The sequence below is a fragment of the Dromaius novaehollandiae genome, chromosome 1 (assembly GCF_036370855.1).
Source record: "Dromaius novaehollandiae isolate bDroNov1 chromosome 1, bDroNov1.hap1, whole genome shotgun sequence".
Taxonomy (NCBI): Eukaryota; Metazoa; Chordata; class Aves; order Casuariiformes; family Dromaiidae; genus Dromaius; species Dromaius novaehollandiae.
The window spans coordinates 174,278,977-174,294,031 of record NC_088098.1 but is presented as its reverse complement, the minus strand read 5'-3'; the positions used below and the strand labels follow the sequence as shown (position 1 = coordinate 174,294,031).

At 39.7% G+C, this 15,055-nt stretch overlaps 1 protein-coding gene across 1 annotated transcript in view; it reads right to left on the bottom strand.

Annotated features, from left to right (window-relative positions):
* TBC1D4 (TBC1 domain family member 4) overlaps window positions 1-15,055 on the bottom strand; it is a 110,678-nt gene that overhangs the window by 46,448 nt on the left and 49,175 nt on the right. The window contains exon 2 of the mRNA XM_026120848.2: window positions 824-1,426. Coding sequence (XP_025976633.2) covers window positions 824-1,426 — 603 coding nt within the window. The remainder of the gene's footprint in view (window positions 1-823; window positions 1,427-15,055) is intronic.

The following is a 15,055-nucleotide window of genomic DNA, read 5'->3' as shown; positions in this document are numbered from 1 at the left end:
TTTTACTAGTTACTATGATAGCTGTGGCTTTCTAAAGGAGAATGCACTTCCCCACTTCAGTCCAGCATTTCCCCAAAAGAATAAAACGCAAGACTGATCTTTAAAGCAAATGGGAAGACAAAACCCAAGCATTTAGCTCCCTGTTATTTTAAGGTCCGAAGATCTTTCCTTTCGTGGGTCACCTCCTTTAAGTGCCTTTTTCTTTTCTCAGTATTAGCTCTGAAGACATCAATGCAGTTGAGAAGAGGGAAGGAAGAACTGTGAGGTCTGATGGCAGAAGCCTTCACAGCAAGTAGAAACATTTGAGATTTTGCAGACAGATTACTCACTTGGGAAAGGCAAGCTTAACATCAGTACAAATTATAAAAGGGCTGGCTCAAACATAAGGCTGTGAGACTAGTAACTTATTTCTAAATGCACAGAAAGGAAGATTTGTTCACACGAAAAGCCTCACAGGATCACCTGCCTAAAAAGATATCCACCATTTTCAGCTAGCTCCTGCATCTCACAAATAGAGACACACCACATTCACATACAAAATACCCAATTCTTTCCCTAGAAATTCTGCTTCTGTTCTCAAAGTGTAATTCTTTTAAGTTCACCTAAGCTCATGATTTGAGCTGACTTCCTTAAGCAAGTCCAGCTACTTGTGCTCCAATCATTTATGAACAGATGCATCAATGTTCACAACAGGGCATGAAACCATACTGAATCCTACTACTTATCTTACAAAACTTGTTTTTGTGCCGTATCTTCCCCTGTGCATTTTGAAATGGAGACAAGTTCTGCTCACATTCATGACCTTGCCAGTCCTAGCACACACCTGAAACAACATTGTCCTGTTCTTCTCCGAATCTGAGGGCTGAACGTGACTAGGCGCACTGGCGTGTCTTCTGCGCGGCTGTATTTTCAGGTTTGTGTCATGAACCCTTCTTTGCATAACCGCAGTGACGCTGCTGCACCGGGAACGAAATTCCTGCTGCTCGTCAAAGCCAGAGTCCTCTAAGATTCGCTCTGGAAAGGAGCTGCGAGCACTGGCCAGGTTGGTCAAGTTGGTCTGGCTGCCAACTGTAAACAACCCAGCCTGCGCCATGGTGGTATTTGGGCCATCGGGCTCCTCAAAGGGGCTATCTGATGGAGAAGCTTGCGCATCTCCTTCGCACAAGGGTGAGTCCAAACTCGACTCCGTATTGCGCTGCTCGCTTAATAGTTTCAGGCGCTGGCGCTCATGAAGGCTGAATTTCTCGATACAATCGTCGATGAGTGTGGAGGGAGCCTTCTTGTGAGCCACTGTCACCTTTCCACAGTACAAGACCTCAAATTTTTGAGAGTTATAGAAGGCATCTTCACTATCCTTACTTGGCTTGGCATCTTCTTTCAGTGCCACTTTGGAGACTTGTCGTATGCTGCTGATGACATCAGGAACCTAAAAGACAGTTTAAAAAGTCTCTTTAGCAGCCACAAACAAAATATTGTAGACAGTAATATGTCAAACCTTTGCAATATACATATTTACACAAGTTACTTATTCAGTAGAGTGCTACCAGCTTTTTGGCTGACAATGTAAGACTAGTAATTTCTAAATTCTGTATAGACAGTTTCTGAAATGTAAGCAAAGAAAACTGTTTCTAATATTTTTTACTGGAACATGTTTCAGAACATAAGGTTTTAAATGACTAGAGTGATCAGCTGAAAGTCTACTGACAAATGTTCACACTTGTTAGTTCTTGTACTAACATACTTTTCTGCAACCCTCTTCCCACATCAGTGTTTCTCTCTGATGTATTGTGTACGGGGCCATCTTGGTCTTTTTTTTTCCCCCCCCGCTTCTATTTTGCAGAGCCAGATATTCCACTCTTAGGACTGTTGTGGAAACAGACTTCTAAGAATGAAAAGAGTCAAATAATTCCTGTTAATTTCAACCAACAGTTTTTGAATACAGGCAGCGAGGGGAATGGAAACGTTACAGAAGTAACATGCACAATTGCATTAGCTCTCCTCTATTAACTACTACAAAAACCTTACCCAGTCCATCTTAAGACATAGCTTACTCTCAGGTCGCGCTTCCGTGCTGTCTCAGCCATCCGACATCTGAGAAGCACACCCAAATCTCTCTTCTTCATCATTCTTACCCACAGTTCCCTACCATACCCTGCAAGGCCAAATTGCACATCTCTATAGTTGCAACTGCCAAATTCAGCCCTGTATCACCCAGCCCTTCAAGGCCACCTGGTTCTTCCTCCGTTATATCCCAATCACCTTGGAGGATGTCTGCCTTCAGTTTCAGTGTATTTAATAAGCAAGCTTCTCTGTCATCCTGTCTTCACTAAAGAAAAAATCAAAATTCACCCAGCTCTACTAGCTGCAGATCAGAGTGATTCTAGTTCCTCTTTCTGCACTACCCACTTCTGCTCAGCTCAGTCTTTCTCACTCCAGTCCTCATCACCTCTGGTAAGATGAGAATGACATTGTTTCCATGCATTTGGGAACTTACTAGTTACAGTGAGATCAAGAGAGGTTACTTAGCCTACCTTCGTCACTAAAGAAATTAGTTCTCTCTGTCAAGCTAATCCAATGTATTGCTGAATAGCACACGCTGTATTCTATACAGCTTCCCACCACATCTATAATATCTGGTAATTTGTTCCAAAAATTTTTTTCTAAAAAATGTAACTCTGAAGTCACAGCCTAGTATATAATCCATGCTCCCTGCAGTATCTTTTTTCCAGTCACATCAGGTATCATCTGAAACTTGCTAATTCAGTAATGATCTTGTATACCAATAATTTTGCAAGTAACGGTGCAAAATTACCTTGTCTAACTCCCCTCCCCCGTTACACACTCCTTCCCAGGCAGGCATTCAGCTCATCTGTGCTTCCACCTCACTGGCTGCAAGATGAAGTTCAATTACCCTAAAATCTACTAACCATTTAGCTTTTGTCCCTTAGAGACATCATCGTTTCAGTTTTAAATGACTGTATTTAATCCTCACTCATTCTCACTAACAGGCTGCCCTACGCAGCCCAGGGGGCACCACTCCACAACCAGGCCAGCTCAGCTGGACACGGACAATTCTCCCTTTCCCCATGCTGTTTCATCTTTCAAGACAGAGCTTTCTTCACTGATCACTGGTCCTCTCATTTTCTCCATAGGCTGTGCTTAAAGAAGCTCTAGAGTTTAAATCCCTTAGCTCTCTACTTGAGCAACTTTCATTAGCTACCTGTCTTTTAATTAAATTTCTCCTTTCCAAATCCAGAACCTGTTACAGGACAATTTCACTTATTTTTATATACATAGTGCCAAATGAGAATTCTCTTCAAGACACTTCAATTCTACAATGCGATCACTAGCTTAAACCACGTCAGCAGTTGATACAGCAATTTGGATTTTTAAAAAACGTACTGACAACCACGTCTGCAATAACTGGGTCCTGTGACTTGCCAATAATTTCTGAGATACAGAGAAATTCTTAAGTCTGTCAAAGAATTCATAATAGTCTCCTAACACATCCTATCCCTCGTCACCTGCCAGTGAATGACCAGATACATTGGGGATTACAAGAGACTTTAAACCCCATCCCCTCTCAGAGATTTCCCACATTTCCCACACACAGACAGAGTTTTATGTAATTACAATCCTATTAAAAGAAACCCAAAATGCCACCCTACCACCTTGCTATTTACTGCTTGGTTTAGTTTTCATGTTTTTAGATCATACATACTATTCAATTACTGGTACTTGAGTCACAATTACTATTTCACAATGCCTCCTACCTCTATAGCTTCTGTTTCTACCTACCACATCAACAGCTACACTACTTTCATTTCAGCATACATAATCCTAGCACTAGGTAGAGGTTTCAGCTGATGCTGCCTGACCATTCCTTATTCCCTACTTTGTTTAGATAGCTGTTTAATAAGCAATGTTATTTTTGAAGAGGGCACCTCCATTAATAGTCACTTTTTTTTCTATTTTTTCCTCCTATCCACAGATTTAAAGTGAGAAATCAAGGCTGAAGGGGCAAGGCCTGTTCAGTCTCTGTAGTTAGGGATAGCTTTCTTACATACAGAAGAAGATATAGGGATCCCACAATGGATAAGATAAATCTATCAGCTGGGCCAGAACCAGTTTCAGATGCCTGTTGATAGTCTCATGGATTCTCTATATAGTATGGTGTGGAAAGCACCATACTTAAAGCATAAGATGCAAGACAGATACTAACATTGGTAGGCACTTAGTCATACACATGGATTTTACACGTCTTTAATGCACAGGAATAGGTGTATACTGATAAAGATGCAACCAATGATCGAAAATGGTTTGATTTATTAGCTGTGACCCTCATCGCTGCTCATGAAGAACCTCATGCCACCACCATTTGCCAAGATTTCTACCTGATCAGATTAACAGATTTTCATTTAGTGTTTGGAGTTGTTTTGGGAAAAAAGCGTAACTGGGATCAAGCGGGGTCTTAGCAAGAGTTTGCATCTATATTTTACTGAAGTGCAAGATACAGGAAAACTTTCACAACTATCAAGCATAACAACCACCCCAATGTGGCTTTTTACACATTTCTTTAGCATATATCATTTTTTTTTGACATTTTGCTTCTCTGTGCATCAAGAAGCCCCAGTCATAAGAGTTTCACCATTGAAGTTGTGTAACTTGTTGTATTAGATATTAGCTCATTAGCTATTAATGTCAAAATTACAGGCAAAGCTCGATAACATAGTAAGCAGAATGAAGATTTTAAAAAATAGTGAATTAACAGGATAACTTTTAAACTATTTTTAGAAGTCAGTTTGCTAATATAAGAATTCAGACTCCCGAAACACTCAAAACTTTTATTAACAAAGTTCCAAGTTTCCATGTTTCCCTGCAGCAGCCTCATGAAATTAAGCAGTCAAAGGGGAAAAAATGGGATTATTATTCCTTAATTTCATAGAGCCATTGCAGATCCTCCTGGACATAACTTTTTTTTATTAATTTCCTATAGCTGTCAATAGTTTAACTATGTTTTCACATAAATAGCTTCTCACCCTTCACCTATATACACTGTAAACAAATTTAAACTATTTAAATAATCTATTTAATTATAATTTCAGTTATCAAGCCTTGAAGATAGTTATTTCAAACCAGGAGACTGGGGTAGAGGGGGATAGGCAGTGCATTTGTGGGGTAAAAGAGGCATATCTCATCCCTATCAAATCCAGTGGTGCTAGTACTGGAGCAGCGTAAGAAAAAGTTAAGTTTTCCATGCTTTGCCTCTCGCTCATGTCATACAGTCTAGGGCCCTATCTTATTTCTCCAACTATTGCTGGGCAGAGGAGGAGAGGAAGACTACTTCCCTGAGGAAGATGCAGAGGACTTCTAGGCACAAAAGTAGGAGCCAATGGCCCTGGTGGAGCTGCACCGGGACAGCAGTTCTCAAACCAGAAAGAGAAGTCAAAAGCGTAATGCAGGCCATGCTATTATCACTACTCATGAAGTTTGCCTAAATTATGGAGGAGTAGGGGACTGTAACATTAAGCGGAAAAAAGCAGCTACAAAAAAGGTACACAAATAGAGTGGTAAGGCAATACAAGTTTGTTCAAGCTAGAAGTATTCTTGGTCTATACAAACTAAGGTTATAAGCACTTTAAAGTGACATTCTAAACACTACTTATCCAACATTTTGTATTTATTGATCAGAGCATCATGAAAGTCTATTAACTTTCCCACTTAACAGGTTCAGAGGATGAGCTACTGAAACAGGGGCTCTGATGATGCCCACTTGAAGTGTGTGCTCCTCAGTGAGGGCACAAAAGCTTGGTTCAGCAAAAATAATATATATGTATAAAAAAAGAATGACTATAAGGTAAGAGGCAAGTATGAAGAGTTACACAAAGACCTTAACATGGCCATATTTCATTCTAGCGAATCATGATAGATCTGATAAATCTGATGGAAGAAATCAACACTTGGGAACTCAAATTACATTGGTTATTGTGCTTATTTGAGTAGCTTAAAAACATTTTATGACCACTCTTCACCCAGCTAGATCTGGTTGAGTACATGGTGACTCAGTAAGGACCGTTAGCTTCACTCCATCCAGAATCGATGTCACTGCTCAGATTTTGCATCCCCTACAGTAAGATTCAGCTGTAAACATATAAGGTAGGAACTAATGTGTACCAGGTGTTAAACTCTCACTAACTCTCTGTTAACTATAGACAGTAGAGTTTTGGTAAGCTGAATCTAACGTCAGCATCAATTTTGGGAAGAGGCAAATGGTACTCCAGTCTCTCCCATCTCGTCCTTAGTTAGGGACCTGGGGAGCCCTGCAGTGCATCATCCATTTGGTCAGCCAGTTTAGGGCTGCAGTGCTTAAGCTTGGGTAGAAAATAGGTAAGTTAATATTCTAGATCTGCTAATTCCAGCTCCACAGTTCTTGGGCTCAGTCCATTTCTGTCCCTTGTGACTAGACTTACAACAGGGTCAATACATAACAGAGAGCAAGCACCTGTCTTGTGCATAAATAGTACACTGTACCCAGTGTGCGTAAATGCCAAACTGCCAAGAACCATTCTATTATATATCCCAAAGTGCAACCGTGTTCTGCACAGTTGTATTTTCATGTTAGAGGCATCAGTTAAACCAGCTTAACTGATGTGAGCTCTTTCGTCCCACTTGATTAAAACCAAAGATAGTAAAAGAAGACCACAGGAAAATAATTTAACACCAAGTTAAAACTTTCTTAGCAAGTCCTACTATGTCATGCAATTACATTTGGTAAAAAATTGTTTTGAAACATCAAGATATTGTTGATAAACACCTAAAACTGAAGTTCCTTTTTGTTTTTAAGGCAGGGTTGGTAAAGTCGAAATTAGAGTGGCTATCAAGCTTTCAAAGTCAGGCATACTGCAGTATTTAGCAGCTTTCTTCTGTGCTTTTTCTTTGTTACAACTCTAGAGTGGGCAGAGTATCTCCAAGGTGATACTGCATGTTTTCTTGAATAGCAGTAACAGCAGTCAAAGCATTAACGATATATACTCCCAATTTACAATGGCCTTCACTGAGCACAGGTGGGGCTCCCTTTTTTGCTGGAGGGATTACAATCAAACATAACCAGCAATAATTGCCCAGCAGAGGTTTCAATTTTAACCACAAGTTAAAACTTTAGTGCTTTATATATTGCAATAAAAACAAAACTCACTTGCTGCATATTGTTGAAATGAAATTCTGTCTAGCTGAGGATGTGACAGAGAAACTGCAGCTCTTTTTAGTTTGTTTCTGCACTTCTACATGGCAAATTTCAGTCTGGAATTTATCAATAAAGCAGAAGACCTTTGCATAAGGCTTATAACCATTAGCATGATTGCAAAGTACTAACCTGACAAATGTCTAATAACTGCTGCTTAATGACAGCAGTTCTCATAAGATGTTTATTTTCAAGCAAGGAAGAAGCTCAGCTCCCCACACGCGATCACCACACTAGCTGCACGACCAGATCCCTTTCGACATACAAAAAGAAACGAGATGAATCGACATCACACACACACATCAAGAGCAATACCTTCTGGCGTGGGTTCCAGTTCAAAAGCAGAGGCATGTTAAAGCAAAACTCTGTCACTTGACTTATGGTGCAACAAGCACGAGTACTCAGGAACAGATTTCTTATCTTCGATAAGCGAGTGCAGAAAGATCCCCCTTACAAAGGGCTGGCACTGATTTCACAGCATTTCCTCATACTCTGTGCACAGTATCACACCACAGCCAGTTATAAGGCTGCGCTCTGCACAGCAACCGTTATGCTTCAAAAGCCAAGCATTTCCTGACCTAGAACTGGAAGCACATGTGCTGCCTAGGATTTGAATAACTACAATCCCAGTAATGACCAAACTACATATATACACACCCATATATATACACATATATATATATGTACACATACACACACACACACACACACACACACACACACACAAAGAAGAAAAAAATGAGAGGAACAAGATGCTATCCAGAACTCAGTACTCCATGTTCTGCTCATTATTTTAAAATATTGGCATCTATTGATTAGAAACCAGCGTAGTGTAAGAAAAAGAATTAGGAGCTTTTGTACTATGCCTCTCCTTTCGAGTCAGTGCTAAACCGCATTATCCTCAAGCTGGGAGGACCCAGCCACAGTAGTGAAACATTAACAGAGACAAAATATGCCGCACACAGTATTGTGCTACATATCAGGCATTCAAACAGTTTGAGGCAACACTCTTATCTGGAATAAAAGCACATCCAAATGCCAGTTAAGGTCCATATATCAATAACTATTCTCAACCAGAAAGAGAGGTGGGAGGAGAACCCCTCCCTCCCCCCCGCTTTCTGTTAACTGCTAGCAGCACTGATATAAATGTTTTTACTGCCACACAGTTACTGCAGTACTGATTATCCAGACCTTTCGGACTTCTTAATCTATGGTGGACTGCTGTTCCACAGACTGGCGACAGTACTCCACATATCAGTTTTCACTATTAAAAATGCACCCTTGCTGATAAAGAGACCTACTCAGAGTGACTATATTTATGCAGCCATGCATCAATTTGTTGACTTTGTTTATGCTAGAGATATGAAGAAACCGGAAGAGAAGAAGAATCTGTCTCCATCAGCTGACTTGGTGCTGAAGGAATACTGACCACCTCCGCTTTGCTGAAAGGAGCAGGATTTGTAGCCCAGTGAAACGCTAACACAAAGGAAAAGAACAACTGAATTACTTAGGGATTTTTTTTTTTTTTTTAAATATCCCACCTGCACTCAGCATACTTCTAAAAATACACTTTAAAAACTCAAAGTCAGGTTCCTAGCAGGCAGCATATAAGCATCCGCCATTGACCCTGATTCACTGCGCTGCAAGTCTGGACTAACGCAAAACAAGCCCGGTGGCAAGTAAGCTGGCACATTGGGGCTGGCCAAGGCAGACGTGGTGAAAGAGGCTTTGGGAGCTTCAAGCTGACAGTCGCCCTTGGCAGCCAGAGCTTTCATGTTTCAGCTGTTCTTTACAGGTCACGAGTATAGCTGAAGCTTACGAAAACAGAAAGCTCATGAAGAACACACCCAAAACCCATGAAAGGATTGTATATAGCTAAGTTTGGCTTCCAGAAGATAGTCTGACTCTTATTTGCCCAGTCTATATTTTTTTCCAGGTGACTGTTTAAGACCTAATTGGATTTGCTTCTGAGGAACTGCTACAGAGCAATGCATGTATTTTACTCTGATATTCAACCTCAGGCCACAGTTTGGAGATAACATGTATTCTTGTTGAAGGCAAAGCTGAAGACCACCACTAGACCAGCCTAAAGTGAAAAGGATTTTTAGATAAGTAAGATAAAAAATTTCAACTCTCAAGATAATTCTTTCTTGAGATTAATTCAGGAATTATTTGTGCAGTTTAGTTGCAATACAATCGCTGGACAGAAATGTCTGCAGCAGTTGCACAGCTTACAATTCGAGAACCTACGATGTTACCTAATTTTCTTTTGGAAACTTCTGGATCACCTAACGCATCATGTGTACTACGCAGGCACACAAGACAGCCTACTTTGCCAAGTATCCAAATTTAAATAAGCAGCATAATGATATAAGGTAGATCAAGTTGCTTAACAGGAAAGAATGTGTAAGAGTTACAAGATTGTTTGGATGCCTGAGCAGGCAACAGATGCCTTTTTTTATACTTACTTTTTATACCAGCACTCTACAGTGGCATATCAAAGAACTTAATAGAGAACAGAGCATAATACGCACAGGAAGGTTCTTGCATTCAGTAATTTTGATCCTATGTTTAGGTCAGTCAGACTTACGTCTTTCTACTTTTCAGACGCAGCTCTCACATGCTGCTCGAAAATTTTTCAGCCCATGGAAGCGTCAGTACAGAAAGGCACAGCTGTCATGAAGATCCTTATGTTCTTTGAATATGTAGCATAGTACGTCTCAATTCACCTATCAGTTACATATTTTGAGCACATGCAAGTATTCTCAGGTTTGTTTCCAAGTTCAGGACATGGTTCCCAGTGAAAGATTTAGCAAAGTACAGCTTGCTCATATTGCCAATTCATGTTCTCTTTCAAGCTGTTTTATGCATTTTTTTTAAAAACTATGAAACCACAAATTCACATATCAACTATGAAGCTACTCCTGAAAACTTGGCATTTTGAACTGAATTTTGTACTTCAATTTTCAGCAAGAAATTTAATAAAGTACATGTTAAAAATGACAGAGCTCTAAAAAACAACACATACCCTATTTTTAAAAGGGCTTGCCTGAAAAGATAAGACTGTCACGTGGACCTCCCAAAGAATTAATGCATTCTCTGCGTTCATTTCCTTTTGGGAAAAAAAAAAAGAAAAAAGCTACAGTTGGAGAGCTCATTGAAGCATTTTGCCCATTTATGGCCACTATCCACTCCTCAAACGTACATCAGAAGAGTGAGTTTCCTTTTAGCAGATTTAAGGTATAAGTACTAACTGAAATGAGTGCTCTATCTACCAACCTTTAAGAACAGGGTTTTTTAATTCAGTAATTTTAGACAGGGACTTTCGAGATTTTAACTTAAGATGATGATCTAACATGTTTTTTCACTATGCAACAAACATACCCTGATAAGTCTTTTTTTCCTTAGTCAAGAGATTAAAGTTTCAGGACTCCTGCATGGCAGACCATGACAACTCCTAAAGTGACTGTCAACTCACATCAGGCTGAAGGAGACCTGGGTCTGATTTCCACAAATGCCAACACCTTTACAAGTTGTTTGCTGCAATAACCTTACTATCACTGAGGGAGAAGTTAGCAGGTGTCTGGTAATTCAAGACCGACTCTAAGAGACGAGAGAGTAATCAGAGACTCCCTTCAGCCTAAGGGATCTAGCAGGGCTATAGACACTTAGTCCAGGACCCAGTCAGGTACTGCAGAAGCAGCAACTAAAACCCTCAATTTTTCAAACCCTAGAAATTCCTTAATGACATGAAAACAAGGAATTAGGTCTTTTTCCACTTGATGTATTCCCAGAAAGTCTAGACTGAGAAGGTCTACTGAGGGGTTTCAGACTCCAAGCCTTCCTCAGGAAAGGCTCTGCTGTCCACCAGGAAATGCGGACATCTAAAACAGTGTCAAGCAGAAGGTGACACTGTGACAGAGACAAAAAGAGATACTACTGGGTTCAAGAGGCCTTTAGGAAAAAGGGCATCCAGTAAGCAACTCTCAGAATACAGATACACGCTATTTGTCAGCCAACTGTGTTTATGGAGCAGAAAAAAGGGACTGCAACCTAATAACCCTTCAACAGTTTCTCTGCCCCTGCCAACTTCAGAAACACACACCTGGGTAAATTCCAGCTTGCCTGGCAATCTTGCAGTTCACATGAGCAACTGCATCATCTCCCTCCAATCACAAATGCCTAAGCAAGGGGCAGTACAATTGACTTTTCCCAAACAATAACCAGCCAACAGCCCTAGTATAAACACAGCAAGAGGATTAAGAAGCCCTATTGATCCAGGTACCCGGTTCCCAACAGCTGAGAGACTGGTTTGGCAGAGCAGGCAGTTTTCAGCCTAATCAGACCTCACCCAGCACGTAAGTCTTGAATCACTCTGATGGAGGCAGAAGAATAACAAATACAGTGCCTGAAGGTACAGCTAACAGACTGCAAGCACTGGTCTCCCTGGAAGGCATGACAGTCTAACCACGTCAATCATCAACTGTTAAAATATGAAGATGTCATCAGCTGCTTAAGTGAACTGTGGAAAAAAAAAATTAAGTAGTTAAGATAGTTAAGGTGTTCAAAATTAAGGCCACAGAGACAGGGTCGAATAGGTGAATATTTCAAATTTAATAGCCAAAAGTGTTTAAGCGCATGGTTGTTTTGCCTTCTCATGCTGAGAAACTCCAAAATAGCTACGGTGTTACTGTTAATAAGGAAAAAAAAGACCAACTCACAAGACCGCAGGGTAATAGGAAAGGAAACACTTCCCCAGGGAGCTTTGACACAAATAAGTCAATGAAGTAAAGGAAGGAGTTGTTTCTAAAGATATATGGAGGTTCTTTTTGTTTTTTTCCTAAGTGAATATTTTTATATACCTCAGGGGAAATAGCTTTTGCAGCGCTTCACTAATTGCTACTGGTAGATACTACTTGCTTCAATACTTCTAGCTAATCAATATTTTTCCAATTTATTACGTGTGATACATGATAGTTATTACTGAGCCAATAGTTGCACAGTGTTGATTGACTGCAAACACTATGATACAGGCAATCTGGTAGCTGTGGGGTAAATAAAAGATGCAGGGGACCAGCTTTTGCAATCAGCTTGTGCCTACACAGATAAAAAGAAGAGGTAGGTTGTGCTAACATTGCTAACCACATTAATAGCAAGACTAGCGGCACTGGCTTTATCATGTCCTGGCAATAAAGTATTTCTCATGTTCAGCTGTAATCAAAGCAAGAGATTGCTTCGAGTAACTCAAAGCTTCAGAAATAGGTGAGCTGTTCTCTTATAAAATAACATAAGAGTTTTCTCTGCAGTTTATCCAGTTTCATCATTCTACAGCTGCAGCTAATTTTTACTTACTTAAAATAGTCCAGATTATGAAATATTTCTTTCTGCAATCAAAAGTCATTTTGCTGCGATAGCTGCAGTAAACATGAAACTATAAGCTCCTAAGGAGGGAGCTTAACATACGGACACATAGAAAAGCTGGGAGTTATCTACATTAGGATTTTATTCTTGGTCACGTCTGGATGTCCTGTTCTCACCAAAGTCAAGGCTGAAACTTGTTTTGTAAAGCCAGTGAGGAGACAGGTTGGTTCACTCAAAGAGAGTGAGCAAATTTCATAATACATGTTTTGTGCTTCCCAGAGACCTATCTAGGAAGGCAAGATACGTCTTCCAAGCCTAGGTCTTTTGTGCGGTGGGATTTCCAGTTTTAACTGCAACTCTTGCAAGGACTTTCAAAACAATTCCTGCCATTTCTGTACATTGGATACTGATGCCCTTTAGAGAGGAACAACAGAAACCTCAGCTTCAAAGGTTATCCCAAACATGACAGAAACATGCAGCCCTTTAGTTATTTATTATTCTCTAGTCTTTTATCATATTTGGCATAGTCATGGGGGCTCTAGTATCTGCTTATTTATGAATTCTCAGAGAGCTGAAACTAACCTAGCATACAAGTCCCTAAGCATATTTCTGCATTTTCACACTCAGAAAAAGAAGATATAAATTTACATATACTAGTTCACTTAAAACACAGACAGGATACAATGAAGCAGAGGTACAAATTAATAGCATTGTATCAAAAGAGTTTTATTAGAACTATTAATTTAGAAATGCATATAGGCAGTTCAGGAGCAGCAGCAAAAAAAAAAAAAAAAAAAAAAAAAAAAAAAAAAAAAAGATTCAAGAAGCTCGATTAAATTCATAGACCAAGATGGAATGTAGTTCTTAAGGATTTGCAGTTGTTACATGAACAAAACGGAAATGAGTAAAGCTCAAAACGTTAACACCTCCATACTTTTTGCATGAAGAGAAATCAAGTTGATCATTTTTATTAGTTACCCAATTTTTTTTTTTTTTTTTTTTTACTGGAGAGACAGTGATCTGTAAAAGGATTATGATACATTTGACCAAACACTGACAAAACTATCAGCAATAGCAGAAAATAAGAAAACAGCCATGTTTGTTTTGGGAAATACAGTATCTGGCACGTAAATCATTTCAAAGCAGCATACAACAGTAGCCTTCTGCAGAGCTGCAACCTGCCTACCTGAATCTGCTCTATATACACACTTGGACTCCAGTCCCTTTAAAGGGATTTCTCACATCCTATTTCCCTTTATAGGAACACTAAGAACGACTAGCTCAGATTTGGATGTTCAACTTTAAATCATACTAAAACTACCACAGCTCTTTTGAAAAATTTACATGGCGATTGTAAAAGGAGCTTCTACCCACTCTACTACGTTAGACAGCAAACCTGTGTTTCACGCAGTTCACAGCAGAGATTTCCATTTTTCTGCGTCTGATCTGCAATCTGAGCTTCTACCATGCTTCCTTCCCCCAACCATAAGAGGGCTGATTTTACGCCAAGATGCTTATGTTTACCATGATCCTTGTCAAGCCTGTTCCACTGCTTGAAAAATACATCACAGATAATCAGCAGTCTTGGAATTAAACAGTTAAGGACACCACCACGTAACATCTGAAAAACTGAACTGCTTTCCATCAGTGGCAGTTTCATAATTATTGCTAGCGTACTTTGTTTAGATGATGCCTGCTCTGAGGCCGACAATAGTGGACAGCGATGCTGGGAGAATATGTGAAGTAGAGTCGCTGCAAGGAAACTCAGAGAGGCTCGGTAACATTTTTCATACATGCAATTAAAGAATGCTTTTGACCAGCAAATTTAAAACTTCTGTCCTCTTTTTGTATTACGAGAACAAGTGGGAAACACTTCAGGCAGCCTCAAGAAATTAATCCATGTTAAGGACACACTGAAATAAGGGGTTATGAAAAAGAGTTACCTTCAAATTCATCCAAAGGAACACAGAATAAACACTTGTTCTAAATTGCTGGGTCGACAGACCTGAAATTTTCAGGTACAGCAGCAGACAAGGAACGATAGTCTTCCGAGTAATAAAATAAAATTAAAAAACACCTCTCCAAGCTTCAGAGTTGAGTGCTTAACACCTGAGATAAGTGAATAAATAGCATAAAGAACAACTCAAAGAGATACATTAGGTAATGACAGATAAACGTATATGTGCCACGTAATGACATCCTGGTATTATACTGAGAGTTCTTATACACTGACACGAAGGTGAAATACAGGATGTAAAAAGATACAAGACTTATTTCTGATGGCAAATATCTGAACCCTGGTAAGATTTCAGATACTGGCAAACAGTAGGCAAGGCCAGGACATTATTTGGCTTTTCTGAACCTATCAATACAGTTAGGGAATGGAGACCAAACTGAGGTCACGCTATTGCAATATAAACTTTATGATGACACATTGACTGTGATAAATATTTT